The 16,254-nt window shown below is 36.6% G+C and overlaps 1 protein-coding gene across 1 annotated transcript in view; it reads right to left on the minus strand.

The window, feature by feature from the left end:
* Positions 1–1,188: 1,188 nt before the first annotated feature.
* Positions 1,189–16,254, minus strand: part of ACADM (acyl-CoA dehydrogenase medium chain) — a 48,950-nt gene continuing 33,884 nt past the window's right edge. The window contains exons 11-12 of the mRNA XM_082863340.1: positions 3,297–3,545; positions 1,189–1,995 (exon numbers count right to left, since the gene is read on the minus strand). Coding sequence (XP_082719466.1) covers positions 1,924–1,995; positions 3,297–3,545 — 321 coding nt within the window. The 3' untranslated portion in view covers positions 1,189–1,923. The remainder of the gene's footprint in view (positions 1,996–3,296; positions 3,546–16,254) is intronic.

Here is a 16,254-nt window from a genome sequence, read left to right on the forward strand (position 1 = left end):
GTCCAAGTAATTAGAGGGTAGTGTTGTGGTCTAAACTGCCCCAAACCCCCGCCCCAAATTCATATGTTGAAGCCCTAACCATTCCCATGTGACCATGTTTGAAGATAGGGACTTAAGAGAAGTAATTGAATTAAATGAGGTCATAAGGGTATGGCTCTAATCTAATAAAACTGGTGTCTTTGTAAGAAGAAGAGACACCAGAGCTCACTCTCTCCCTATGCATGTGCACAGACAAGAGGCCATGTGAGAACAGAGTGAGAATGTGGCTGTCTACGAGCCAGGATGAGAGGCCTCACCAGAAACCAACCCAGATGGTACCTTGATCTTGGGACTTCTAGCCTCCAGAACTATGAAAAAATAAATTTCTGTTGTTTAAGCCACCCAGTTTGTGGCATTTTCTTATGGCAACCTTAGCTGACTAATGCAGGTGGGAACTTCAACCCCACCCTTGACATCTGGGCAGGAGAGGGAGGCTGTAAATTCTCTACCGAAACTTGAACGATGAGATTCAGGCGTTTCCAGATTAGTGAAGAGGTACTGGGAGGGTGGTACATTGGGAGAAGTTATGAAAGCTCGGTGTCTCTCCTTATACCTTGCCCTTTGCATCTCCTCCTTTGTAATAAACCAGTAAATGTATTTTACCTGAGTTCTGTGAGCCATTCTAGCAAATTATCAATCCCAAAGGCAAGGTCATGGGAATACCTGAATTTGTAGCCAAAGTGGTCAGAAGTGTGGGTAGCCTGGGGATCCAGGACTTATAATGGTGTTTCTGAAGTGAGATACCACTTCAGACGGAGTGGGTGGAGCCCTTACACCTGTGGAGTCTGATGCTAACTATTCTGAGTTACTGTCAGAATAGGATTGAACTATGGATTCCCAGTTGGTATCAGAATTGGAAAATCATAAGTGATGTCAGAAACACCATTTAGTATAACATATTTAAGCAGTATTTGATGTTTAGAATTACAAAGAAATAGTAAATTTACATTTGGTTCTTTCATTATTTCATACTGATATTTTCTGAAGTATCTAATAATGCAATCTAATGAACAAATGGACAGGTAACTATGCAGTTCAAAATCAAAACATGAATTTTTTTCTATCACAGTAAATAAACCAAGTACACACTATTGCATGAAAAGAATACAGATACACAAATTGAACAGATACACAACACTGAACAATTTTAGTTAAGTTTATTTTTAGAATGTATATGCACAGAATGAGACTGTACAGTAGACCAAAGGTTAACCAGAGACCAACAGAGTCATATAAAAATAATTTAAGGGAAATTTTATTGATTCATTTTAAATAAGGCAAGTGAAATGTGGGCTCAGAATTAAACAAGATTTTCAAGTAACTTTTGGTCATTGTATAAAGGGAGAATATGAACATCAAATTTTTGGTTATTACTGTACAAAATGGAAAACAAATGCTTTCCAAATTGCAAAAATTAACTCCTCTAACACAAATACCACTAAGTCTACAAAATCACTGGCAAGTTATTTAAATCCCAGAATATTTTCTCAGTGTAAATTTTGGAACATTCTGAATACTTTTATAAACCCTCCTTCCTGTCATTGGGAAAACACTGAAATTCCAAGAAATTTCTGTTACTTTAATTATAAGAGGTCAAAACAACAAGCCAAATGTATCTTTCCAGGTTAATGTGATTCAGGTACAGTGGCACTAAAGGACAACACATAATTTTAATAAAACCAAATCTATTATAGAAAAGGCAAGTCATAAAGCTAAACAAAAATAGAAAACTACTATTAGCATCAGTTGCATAGGTTTAGTATAAGAGTACTTATTTTAAAATTTTTACTGGAAAAAACCTTAAAGCCCGCTCTTTCTCTTTCCTGGAGTTTAAGTAGTAGATCATGTTCTAAATACTCAACAATTACTAACATGGTGATCTGGTTAATTTTTATACCTGCCAATGTGTTCACGGGCTATAATAATCCTTTGAATTTGTGCTGTACCTTCATAAATCTGCAAACAATAAGAAAATACATGTAGGTTAAATATCTTCCGTATGTAAACACCCAGTATTTTGGACAGTACCCTAAGCTCCACTGCAATACCAAACTGAATCAAACCATATATAAGGTCTGTAGTCTACAGTGATTCTGAAACTTGATTTTATGAACCCCATGAAAATACATAAATTCTCTAAAGATTAGTTAAAATTATTATAAAAACTCATTTACCAAAATTTTGGAGGACAGTCTTAAAACATCAAAAAAAAGGATATTAACATTTCAAAAAGTGTTTGGGAAATCTAAGTTCAATGTTGCTAAAATATTTTAACCAACTTTTTTGAACTGTTTTTAGCTAGTTGTCGCCTTCAGTCATTTTCTGTTCTTACTGTTAAACCTGATTTCTATCTCTTGTTGCCTAAGGAACACAGTTGCTAAAGAAAAAGATGCTGGAAGGATTTGTTTTTGTTCATTTAGGTAGCCCTACTAGCCAGCCCTCACTTCCAGTTTAAACTTCTAACCATTTATTAGTTCAGATGGCAGAGAAAAGCTAAAATGTAATAATTACAAGCTCCAGGGAAGGAAGAGTATTACCAGATAAACCCGTAACTTTGGATAAGGCACAAATTCTGGTTCTCAGTTTTTTCAAGTTTAAATTGAGGGGCTGCACTGTCTAAATTTCTTTCTCTAACATTCTATGATTCTACCTCTGGATTTCAAATGACTGGATTTGTCAAATAATTTGCTGGGGGTTGAGGAAAGCAAGGGAAGAGATATTGAGAATCATGGCTTATAATTACTTAAACTACATGTGGACATGAGCATTTATATCTTCTTCACTAAATTACTCCTATCTCTAAGTTTTTCTAACCATCAATTTAATTTATAAGACAGAGTCATCTATATCACTTTCTCCTCATGTTGTTTTTTTTATCTCCCAAATATGACTTCAAGAGTTGTCAGGTAAGATTCAAAATAAAATAACTTAATTAATTTAAATGATATACATACTTTTAGGAGAGCAAAGAGTGAGTTACAATTAGCTAGGATGTTAAGAATCAAAGAAGGCTGATCCAGACATCCTGTACATGTCTGCACCATTTACTCTGTTAGCCTGTTCTCTCTCAAGGAATACACTTCAGTGTAACATTCTTCCTTGTGTTAATTAGTTCCAAAAATTTAGGCTCACAGCCATTTATTATAATGATTTATTATTACCTGTGACATAAAAATCTATAAACAATCAGAAATCTACTATGTCATTTATGAATATTATGTTCCTTAAAAATAAATAAAAATAATTTTTAACATTACCTGATAGATCTTGGCATCCCTCATTAGTTTTTCTACAGGATATTCTGTATTATATCCGTTGCCTCCGAAAATCTGAACAGCATCAGTAGCTACCTGATTTGCAATATCTCCAGCATATGCCTTTGCAATAGAGGCAAAATAGGTATTTCGGCGACCAGAATCAACCTCCCAAGCTGCTCTCTGGTAACTCAATCTAGCTAGTTCAACTTTCATTGCCATGTCAGCCAGCAAAAATGATATTCCTTGGTGCTAGAATTAAACAGAAAAAAATTTAAGGATATTTATTGACTAAAAGTTTTTTCCCTGGAACTTTTTTTTTAACTTTTAAAACTAATTTTAGACTTAAAAAGTTACATTCTGCTTCCTCCAGTGGTAACATATTACAAAACCATAGTATAATAAACATTGGTAAAATGTTGTCAGCTAAACTATATACTTTATTCAAATTTGGCCAAGTTTTCCACCAATGTCCTTTTTCTGTTGAAAGATCCCATGCAGGATTCCAACTGAATTAAACTGCTATTTCTTCGTAGTCTTTCCTTCTCTTTCATGACCATGGTGCACTTTTGAATAATACTGATTGGTTATTTTTTTGTAGAATGTCCCTCAATTTGGGTTTGCCTGATGTTTTCTCAGGAGTGGAATGAGGTTATAATTTTTGACAAAAATACCACAAAAATTATATGGATCCTTCAGAGTATCTCCTGGGACTTTTTAAAGAAAATTGCCATAGATAGTGAAAAATAATGTGGCACTGTATCAGGTGCTGATGGGAAAGTGACAAAGACAAATAAAAGATGTTTCTTATCCTCTACAGGTTCATAATTAAATAGGAGACTTAGACAAATACTTTCAAGAGGAGACAGTAAGTTTTCTATGAGTTATATGGCCAAGATATGTTATAAGATGGAAATATGTTCACCATACCTTGATATGTGAAAATTTCAAATATGTAGTATGCTTACAGCTTTGGAAAAATATATTCATGACCCCAAAAGAGCAGAACACACATTCTGTTAAAGAGCACATGGAACATTCTGCAGGACAGATAACATGTTAGGCCACAAAAAAAAGTCTCAATAAATGTAACAGGGTTGAAATCATGTCAAACATCTTTTTTGACCACAACGGTAGAGACTATAAATCAACTACAAAAACAAAAAAATCCTGCAAAAAACACAAACATGTGGAATCTAAACAACATGCTACTAAAAACCCCAATGGTTCACTGAAGAAATCAAAGAGGAAATTTAAAAATACCTGGAGACTAATGAAAATGGAAGCACAATGTTCTAAAATCTATGGGACATAACAAAGGCAGTTCTAAGAAGTTTATAGCAATACAGGCCTTCCTCAAGAAACAAGAAAAATCTCAAATAGACAATTAACCTTACACATAAAGAAACTTAAAAAGAAAAATAAGTCCAAAGTTAATAGAACAAAGGAAATAATACAGCTCAGAGTGGAAATAAATGAAATCAAGACAAAAAAATACAAAAGAGATCAATGAAACTAAGAACTGATTCTTTGAAAAGATTTAAAAAAAATTGATAAATCTTTAGCCAGACTCATAAAAAAAAGACAGGACCCAAACAAATAAAATCAGAAACAAAAGAGGACAAGATGCAACCAATATCACAGACACACAAAATATCATGAGAGATTACTACAAAAATTACATGCCAACAAATTAGACAACCTAGAAGAAATGGGTAAATTCATTTAGACATATAACCTAAGAAGACTAAATAAGGAAGAAAAAGAAATTTGAACAGACCAATTACTAGTAGTGAAATTGAATCAGTAATGAAAAACTCCCAAGAAACGAAAGTCCAGGACCAGACAGCTTCACAGGTGAATTCTACCAGACATTTAACAAAGGCTTAACACCTATCCTTCTCAAACTATTCCAAAAAATTGAGAAAGGAATGCTCCCAAACTCACTCTACAAAGACAGCATTACTCTGATACCAAAACCAAATCACTACCAAAAACAAAAAGTAAAAATACATAAAAATTACAGGCCAATATCCCAGATGAACATAGATGCTAAAATCCTCAACAAATAATAGCAAACCAAATTCATTAATATCTTAAAAAGATCATATACCATGAGATCAAAAGGGATTTATCCCAGGGATGCAAGGATGGTTAAATAGCCGCAACTCAGTCAACGTAATAAACCACATTAACGAAATGAAGGATAAAAACCATATAAACATTTCAATAGATGCAGAAAAAGCTTTTGACAAAATTCAACACCCATTTATGATAAAAACACTCAACTAAGTGTGTGCAGAGGGAACATACCTCAACATAATTAAGGACATAAATGACAAAAACCACAGCTAACATCATACTCAATGGCAAAAAGCTGAAAGCATTTCCTCAAAGATCAGGAACAAGATAAGGATGCCCACTCCCACCACTTTTATTCAACATAGAATTGGGAGTCCTATCCACAACAATCAGACAAGAAAAAGAGGTAAAAAGCATCCACACTAGAAAGGAAGAAGTAAAACTGTCACTGTTTGTAGATGATGATATAGAAAACCCTATAGACTCCACAAAAAAGCTATCAGAATGCTGTAGCATTTTCATACACTAATAATGATCTGTCAGAGAAAAGAAAACGATCCCATTTACAACTGCATCAAAAAGAACACCTAGGAATAAAAGTATCAAGGAGGTAAAAGACCTGTACTCTGAAAACTGTGAGACACTGATGAAAGAAACAAAAGATGATACAAATAGAGAGTCCATGCTAATGGATTGGAAGAATTAATATTGTTAAAATACCCATACTATCCAAAGCAATCTACAGATTCATAACAATATGAATATCAAAATACCAACAGAATTTTTCACAGAACTAGAACAAATAATCCTATAATTTGTATGGAACCAAAAAGACGCTGAATAACCAAAGAAATCTTGAGAAAGAACAAAGCTGGAGGTATCATGCTTCCTGATTTCAAATTATACTACAAAGCCATAGGAATCAAAACAGTATGATACTGGCACAAAAATAGACATATAGATCAATGGAACAGAATAGAAAGCCCAGAAATAAATGCACACTTATACGATCAATTAATCTTCAACAAAGAAGGTAAGAATATACAATGGGGAAAAGACAGCCAGTTTAAAAAAAAGACAAAACACAAAACTGGACCATTTCTTTACACCATATACAAAAATAAACTCAAAATGGATTAAAGAATTAAAAGTAAGACCAAAAACCATAGAACTCCTAGAAGGAAACAGAGGCAGTATGCTTTTTTACATTGGTCTTATCAATACTTTTTGGACCTGTCTCCTCAGGCAAGGGCAACAAAAGCAAAAATAAACAAATGGGAGTAGATAAAAGTAAAAACTAAAAAGCTTTTGCACAGTGAAGGAAATCATCAACAAAATGAAAAAGCAACCTACTGAATGGGAGAAGATATTTGTAAATGATATATTTGATAAGGGTTAATATCCAAATTACATTAAAAAATGCAACTTATCAAAAAAAGAAATCCAATAAAAAATGGGCAGAGGACTTGATTAGATATTTTTCCAAAAACACAAAGATGGCCAGTAGACACATGAAAAGACGCTCAAAGTCACTAATCATCAGGAAAATGCAAATCAAAACCACAATGAAATATTGCCTCACACCTGTCAGAAAGGCTGTTATCAAAAAGACAACCAATAACAAGTGTTGGCAACAATGTGGAGAAAATGAAACCCTCGTGTACTGCTGGTGGGAATGTAAATTGGTGCGGCCACTATGGAAAACAGTATATAGGTTCCTCAAAAAATTAAAAATAGTACTATCATATGATCCAGCAATTCCACTTCTGGGTTTACCTGAAGAAAAGAAAAACACTAATTCAAAAAGATATATGCACTCCAATGTTATATAAATAAATAAGTCATAGGGATGTTATATACAGCATAAGGAATATAGTCAATAATACTACAGTAATTTAGTATGTTGAAAGATGGTTACTAGACTTATAGTGGTGATCATTGTTTTTTCCTTTTGCGGTACGTGGGCCTCTCACTGTTGCGGCCTCTCCCGCAGCGGAGCACAGGCTCCGGTCGTGCAGGCCCAATGGCCATGGCTCACAGGCCCAGCCGCTCCGTGGCATGTGGGATCCTCCCAGACCGGGACATGAACCCGTGTCCCCTGAATCGGCAGGCGGACTCTCAACCACTGCGCCAGCAGGGAAGCCCAGATGATCATTTCTTAATGTGTTTGCCTGTCAATCACTATGTTGTACACCTGAAACCACTATATTATATGTCAACTATACATCAATTAAAAAAACACAGACACATGCACTATATATATATATATATATATATATATATATTTTTTTTTTTGGATAAAGGGAATATAGAGCAAAATGAAAAAAATCACAGTAATTTTCTCTGGACAATGGGATTATGAATAACTTTTTTTACTTAATTTTACTTATATTGTATCACATAAATTATTCTACAATGGACGTGGAATGGAACATATCCTTTAATATACATTCAAAGAAGTCATAAAGACATTCAGAAACAAGAATACTAAGATTATTAGAAAGGTGCTTTGTGTAGTATGCAACACCAAAATGGGTTTTGAAGACCGACTGGTTATAACAAAGACCCCACACATTCTATGACTGTGTACAAACTAATAGGAACTAAAGGTCACAAAAAATAAAAGAAAAAACTGAGGTGTTCAATTTCATATATTTACTCTATTTAGTACTTTAGAACGTGACAAGTTGCTTGAGACTGGTGTGGTAATTAAGTCTTAGAGGAGGCATTATTAACCAATGTGAATAATTCCTATGTAGGATAAAGAAAGTAATATCTTCCCTTATTACTATCTGCCTGAATTGTGTCCATTCTTCTAAGTCAATGATTCTTTCAGTTTTTTGTTTTTGGTTTCATTTTTGAATAGGTAATACAACTACCAGTTCAAAGTTCAAATTTTCTTCCTACTTGTATCATCCCTGCCCTTCCCCACCCCATTTAATTCCCCCTCCTGGAGGTAATCAGGTTAACAGTTTGTTTTTCATTCTCTCAGAGATATTATATACCCATGTAAGCAAATACATCTATTGTCTATCCCTCATTTTTTTCCCGCCCCCCCCATTGTCTCTCCCTTTTTTACACATATGGTAGCCTACCATGTTGATGGGTTTTCATTTTGCTTTTCTTACTTATCAATAAATCTAAGCACTGTATATATCAATACATAGAGAACTTCTTTATTCTTTTTTAGAACTGCAGGATATTCCACTGTATTGATGATCAAAATCTTGGCTGTTTCTAGTATTAGGCTGTTTCCACACAATGCTGAAATAAACAACCTATAAATATGTCATGCTGCACATAATGGGAATATATCTGAAAGATAAATATTATATGAAATATAGCTGAAGGATAACCATTGCAATGTGGGCCCAAAGGTAGGTACTTTAGATATATATTGCCAAAATGTGGTTCATAAAAGTTATACCAATTTATATTCCCATTGGCATTAGGCAGAATCACTTATTTCAATACAGCCACAGCAACCTGGTATAACATGCCCATGCTTCTCTTGAAAGATTTTGATTTAAAAATCTAGGGTGGTACCCAGTTTACGTTTTTAATTAATACTCCCAAAGAGTCTCATTCACTTCCATTTCAGCCCATGCTTTGAGAAACTCTGTTGTAAATCCAGCTCAGATTCCCTGTAATGCATCTAGCCCAAGACAGTCTCTCTCCTTTTGGTTCCGTAACCCTGTCTGTAGCTCTCATTTTGGGACTTAATGTTATACTGCTCTATATTATTTCTTAATATTTCTTTTCTGATATGTATCTTATCTCCAAAGTCAAAGGCTCCTGAGGGCAGAGGCTATATCAAACTTCTTTTATATCTCTGGAAATAGTACATGTAGAGTGTGCAAAGAGGACAGACTCTTTAATAAGTGACTACTTGGGTTCACATCTTTTTTTTCTTTTTTTCTTTTTTTCAATATCATTATTGGAATATAATTGCTTCACAATGGTGTGTTAGTTTCTGCTTTATAACAAAGTGAACCAGTTACACATATGTCCCCATATCTCCTCCCTCTTGCATCTCCCTCCCACCCCCCACCCCTCTAGATCAGCAACAAGCTGATCTCCCTGTGCTATGCGGCTATCTATTTTACATTTGGTAGTATATATTAGTGATGCCACTCTCTCACTTCCTCCCAGCTTACCCTTCCCCCTACCCTGTGTCCTCAAGTCCATTCTCTACACCTGCGTCTTTATTCCTGTCCTGCCCCTAGATTCTTCAGAACCATTATTTTTATATATTCCATATATATGTGTTAGCATATGGTATTTGTTTTTCTTTCTGACTTACTTCACTCTGTATGACAGACTCTAGGTCCATCCACCTCACTACGAATAACTGAAGTTCGTTTCTTCTTATGGATGAGTAATATTCCACTGTATATATGCGCCACATCTTCTTTATCCATTCATCTGTCAATGGACATTTAGGTTGCTTCCATGTCCTGCCTGTTGTACATAAAGCTCCAATGAACATTGTGGTACATGACTCTTTTTGAATTATGGTTTTCTCAGTGTATATGCCCAGTAGTGACATTGCTGGGTTGTATGGTAGTTCTATTTTTACTTTTTTAAGGAACCTCCATACTGTTCTCCATAGTGGTTATATCAATTTACATTCCCACCAACAGTGCAAGAGGGTTCCCTTTTTGCCAAACCCTCTCCAGCATTTATTGTTTGTAGATTTTTTGATGAGGGCCATTCTGACTGGTGTGAGGTGACACCTCATGGTAGTTTTGATATGCATTTCTCTAATGATTAGTGATGTTGAGCAACCTTTCAGGTGCTTGTTGGCAAACTGTATATTTTCTTTGAAGAAATGTCTATTTAGGTCTTCTGCCCATTTATGGATTGTGTTGTTTACTTTCTTGATATTGAGCTGAATGAGCTGCTTGTATATTTTGGAGATTAATCCTTTGTCAGTTGCTCCAACTGCAAATATTTTCTCCCATTCTGAGGGTTGTCTTTTCATCTTTTTTATGGTTTCCTTTGCTGTGCAAACACATTTAAGTTCCATTAGGTCCATTTGTTTATTTTTGTTTTTATTTCCATTTCTCTAGGAGGTGGGTCAAAAAGGATCTTGCTGTGATTTATGTCATAGAGTGTACTGCCTATGTTTTCCTCTAAGAGTTTTATAGTGTCTGGATTTACATTTAGGTCTTTAATACATTTTGAGTTTATTGTTGTGTATGGTGTTAGGCAGTGTTCTAATCTCATTCTTTTACATGTAGCTGTACAGTTCTCCCAGCACCATGTATTCAAGAGGCTGTCTTTTCTCCATTGTATATTCTTGCATCCTTTATCAAAGATAACGTGACCATATGAGCATGGGTTTATCTCTGGGCATTCTATCCTGTTCCACTGATCTATATTTCCCTTTTTGTGCCAGTACCATAGTGTCTTGATTACTGTAGCTTTGTAGTAGACTCTGAAGTCAGTGAGCCTGATTCGTCCAACTTTGTCTGTCTTTCTCGAGATTGCTTTGGCTATTCGGGGTCTTTTGTGTCTCCATACGAATTTTAAGATGTTTTGTTCTAGTTCTGTAAAAAATTCCACTGGTAATTTGTTAGGGATTGCACTGAATTTGTAGATTGCTTTGGGTAGTAGAGTCATTTTCACAATGTTGATTCTTCCAATCCAAGAACATGGTATATCTCTCCATCTGTTTGTATCATCTTTAATTTCTTTCATCAGTGTCTTATAGTTTTCTGCATACAGGTCTTTCATCTCTGTAGGTAGGTTTATTCCTAGGTATTTTATTCTTTTTGTTGCAATGGTAAATGGGAGTGTTTCCTTAATTTCTCTTTCAGATTTTACATCATTAGTGTATAGGAATACAAGAGATTTCTGTGCATTAATTTGTATCCTGCTACTTTACCAAATTCATTGATTAGCTCTAGTAGTTTTCTGGTAGCATCTTTAGGATTCTCTGTGTATAGTATCATGTCATCTGCAAACAGTGACAGCTTTACTTCTTCTTTTCAGATTTGGATTCCTTTTTCTTCTCTGATTGCTGTGCCTAAAACTTCCAGAACTATGTTGAATAAGAGTGCTGAGAGTGGGCAACCTTGTCTTGTTCCTGATCTTAGTGGAAATGCTTTCAGTTTTTTAACATTGAGAACGATGTTGGCTATGGGTTTGTCATATATGGCCTTTATTATGTTGAGGTAAGTTCCCTCTATGCCTACTTTCTGGAGGGTTTTTAAGATAAATGGGTATTGAATTTTGTCGAAAGCTTTTTCGGCATCTGTTGAGATGATCATATGGTTTTTCTCGTTCAATTTGTTAATATGGTGTATCACATTGATTGATTTGCATATATTGAAGAATCCTTGCATTCCTGGGATAAACCCCACTTGATCATGGTGTATGATCCTTTTAATTTGCTGTTGGATTCTGTTTACTAGTATTTTGTTGAGGATTTTTGCACCTATGTTCATCAGTGATATTGGCCTGTAGTTTTCTTTCTTTGTGACTTCTTTGTCTGGTTTTGGTATCAGGGTGATGGTGGTCTCGTAGAATGAGTTTCGAAGTGTTCCTCCCTCTGCTATATTTTGGAAGAGTTTGAGAAGGACAGGTGTTAGCTCTTCTCTAAATGTTTGACAGAATTTGCCTGTGAATCTCTCTGGTCCTGGGCTTTGGTTGTTGGAAGGTTTTTAATCACAATTTCAATTTTAGTGCTTGTGATTGGTCTGTTTATATTTTCTATTTCTTCCTGGTTCAGTCTCAGAAGGTTGTGCTTTTCTAAGAATTTGTCCATTTCTTCCAGGTTGTCCATTTTATTGTAATACAGCTGCTTGTAGTAATCTCTCATGATCCTTTGTATTTCTGCAGTGTCAGTAGTTACTTCTCCTTTTTCATTTCTTATTCTATTGATGACTCTTTCCTCTTTTTTTCTTGATGAGTCTGGCTAATGGCTTATCAATTTTGTTTATCTTCTCCAAGAACCAGCTTTTAGTTTTACTGATCTTTGCTACTATTTCCTTCATTTATTTTTCATTTATTTCTGAACTGATCTTTATGAGTTCTTTCCTTCTATTAACTTTGGGGTTTTTTTATTCTTCTTTCTCTAATTGCTTTAGGTGTAACGTTAGGTTGTTTATTTGAGATGTTTCTTGAGGTAGGAGTGTATTGCTATAAACTTCCCTCTTAGAACTGCTTTTGTTGCATCCCATAGGTTTTGGGTAGTTGTGTTTTCATTGTCATTTGTCTCTAGGTATTTTTTGATTTCTTATCTGATTTCTTCAGTGATCTCTTGGTTATTAAGTAGTGTATTGTTTAGCCTCCATGTATTTGTATTTTTTACAGATTTTTTTCCCATGATTCATATCTAATCTCATAGCATTGTGGTAGGAAAAGGTACCTGATATGATTTCAATATTCTTAAATTTACCAAGGCTTGATTTGTGACCCAAGATATGATCTATCCTGGAGAATGTTCCATGAGCATGTGAGAAGAAAGTATATTCTGTTATTTTTGGATGGAATGTCTTATAAATATCAGTTAAGTCCATCTTTAAATGTATCATTTAAAGCTTGTGTTTTCTTGTTTATTTTCATTTTGGATGATCTGTCCATTGGTTAAAGTGGTGTGTTCAATTCCCCTACTATTATTGTGTTACTGTCAATTTCCCCTTTTATGGCTGTTAGCATTTGTGTTATGTATTGAGATGCTTCTATGTTGGGTGCATAAATATTTACAATTGTTATATTTTATTCTTGGATTGGTCCCTTGATCATTATGTAGTGTCTTTGTCTCTTGTAATAGTCTTTATTTTAAAGTCTATTTCGTCTGATATGAGAATTGCTACTGCAGCTTTCTTTTGATTTCCATTTGCATGGAATATCTTTTTCCATCCCCTCACTTTCAGTCCATATGTATCCCTAGGTCTGAAGTGGGTTTCTTGTATACAGCGTATTTTAATGGGTCTTGTTTTTGTATCCATTCAGCCAATCTATGTCTTTTGCTTGGAGCATTTAATCCATTTACATTTAAGGTAATTATTGATATGTTCCTATTACCATTTTCTTAATTGTTTTGGGTTTGTTAGTGTAGCTCTTTTCCTTCTCTTGTGTCTCCTGCCTAGAGAAGTTCCTTTAGCATTTGTTGTAAAGCTGGTTTGGTGGTGCTGAATTCTCTTAGCTCTTGCTTGTCTATAAAGGTTTTAATTTCTCTGTCGAATCCGAATGAGATCCTTCCTGGGTAGAGTAATCTTGGTTTTAGGTTTTTCCCTTTCATCACTTTAAATATGTCCTGCCACTCCCTTCTGGCTTGCAGAGTTTCTGCTGAAAGATCAGCTGTTAACCTTATGAGGATTCCCTTGTATTTTATTTGTTGCTTTTCCCTTGCGGCTTTTAATATTTTTTCTTTGTATTTGATTTTTTTTTTTTCTGGTACGCGGGCCTCTCACTGCTGTGGCCTCTCCCGTTGCGGAGCACAGGTTCCGGACATGCAGGCTCAGCGGTCATGGCTCACAGGCCCAGCCGCTCCACGGCATGTGGGATCTTCCTGGACCGGGGCACGAACCCATGAACCCTGCATCAGCAGGCGGACTCTCAACCACTGCGCCACCAGGGAAGCCGTTTGTATTTGATTTTTGATAGTTTGATTAATATGTGTCTTGGTGTGTTTCTTCTTGGATTTTCCTGTATGGGACTCTCTGTGCTTTCTGGGCTTGATTAACTATTTCCTTTCCCATATTAGGGAAGTTTTCAACTATAATCTCTTCAAATATTTTCTCAGTCCCGTTCTTTTTCTCTTCTTCTTCTGGGACCCCTATAATTCAAATGTTGGTGCATTTAATGTTGTCCCAGAGGTCTCTAAGACTGTCCTAAATTCTTTTCATTCTTTTCTCTTTATTCTGCTCTGCAGTAGGTATTTCCACTATTTTATCTTCCAGGTCACTTATCCATTCTTCTGCCTAGTTATTCTGCTCTTGATTCCTTCTAGAGAAATTTTAATTTCATTTATTGTGTTGTTCATCACTGTTTGTTTGCTCTTTAGTTCTTCTAGGTCCTTGTTAAACGTTTCTTGTTTTCTCTCCATTCTATTTCCAAGATTTTGGATCATCTTTACTATTATTACTCTGAATTCTTTTTCAGGTAGACTGCCTATTTCCTCATTTGTTTGGTCTGGTGGGTTTTTGCCTTGCTCTTTCATCTGCTGTGTGTTTCTCTGTCTTCTCATTTTGCTTAACTTACTGTGTTTGGGGTCTCCTTTTCACAGGCTGTAGGTTCGTAGTTCCTGTTGTTTGTGGTGTCTGCCCCCAGTGGCTAAGTCTGGTTCAGTGGGTTGTGCAGGCTTCCTTGTGGAGGGGACTGGTGCCTGTGTTCTGGAGGATGAGGCTGGATCTTGTCTTTCTGGTAGGCAGGACCGCATCCGGTGTGTGTTTTGGGGTGTCTGTGACTTTATTATGATTTTAGGCAGCATCTCTGCTAATGGGTGGGGTTGTATTCCTGTCTTGCTAGTTGTTTGGCATAGGGTGTCCAGCACTGCAGCTTGCTGGTTGTTAAGTGGAGCTGGGCCTTAGCGTTGAGACGGAGATCTCTGGGAGAGCTTTCGCCATTTAATATTATGTAGAGCCGAGAGACCTCTGGTGGACCAATGTCCTGAACTTGGCTCTCCCACCTCAGAGGCACAGGCATGACACCCGGCCAGAGCACCAAGACCCTGTCAGCCACACGGCTCAGAAGAAAAGGGAGAAAAAAAGAAATAAAGAAAAAATAAAATAAAATAAAGTTATTAAAATAAAAAATTAAAATTATTAAAAATAAAAAAAATTAAAAAGTGATAAGAAACAAAGAAAGAAGAGAGCAACCAAACCAAAAAACAAATCCACTAACGATAACAGGCACTAAAAACTATACTAAAAAAAAAAATAAAAATAAATAAACCAGATGGACAGAACCCTAGGATAAATGGTAAAAGCAAAGCTATACAGAAAAAGCACACAAAGAAGCATACACATGCACACTCACAAAATGAGAAAAAGTAAAAATATATATATCGTTGCTCCCAAAGTCTACCTCCTCAATTTTGGGATTATTCGTTGTCTATACAGGTATTCCACAGATGCAGGGTCCATCAAGTTGATTGTGGAGATTTAATCCACTGCTCCAGAGGCTACTGGGAGAGATTTCCCTTTCTCTTCTTTGTTCACACAGCTCCTGGGGTTCAGCTTTGGATTTGACCCCGCCTCCACATGCAGGTCACCTGAGAGCGTCTGTTCTTCGCTCAGACAGGAGGGGGTTAAAGTAGCAGCTGATTAGGGGGCTCTGGCTCACTCAGGCCGCGGGGAGGGAGGGGTACGGAATGAGGGGCGAGCCTGCATTGGCAGAGGCCGGCATGACATTGCAACAGCGTGAGGCGTGCCATGTGTTCTCCAGGGAAGGTGTCCCTGGATCATGGGACCCTGGCAGTGGTGGGCTGCACAGGCTCCCAGGAGGGGAGGTGTGGATAGTGACCTGTGCTTGCACGTAGGCTTCTTGGTGTGCAGCAGCAGCCTTAGCATTTCAGCCCGTCTTGGTGTCCGCGCTAATAGCCACGGCTCGTGCCCATCTCTGTAGTTCATTTAGGCAGTGCTCTGAATCTCCTCTCCTCGCGCACCCCGGAATAATGGTCTCTTGCCTCTTAGGCAGGTCCAGACTTTTTCCCAGACTCCCTCTTGGCTAGCTGTGGTGCACTAGCCCCCTTCAGGCTGTGTTCACTCAGCCGACCCCAGTCCTCTCCCTGGGATCCGACCGAATCCCGAGCCTCAGATCTCAGCCCCCGCCCACGCCAGCAGGTGAGCAAACAAGCCTCTCAGGCTGGTGGGTGCTGGTCGGCACTGATGCTCTGTGCGGGAATCTCTCTGCTTTGTCCTCTGAA

The sequence above is a fragment of the Leucopleurus acutus genome, assembly GCF_964270905.1.
Source record: "Leucopleurus acutus genome assembly, chromosome: 2".
NCBI lineage: Eukaryota > Metazoa > Chordata > Mammalia > Artiodactyla > Delphinidae > Leucopleurus > Leucopleurus acutus.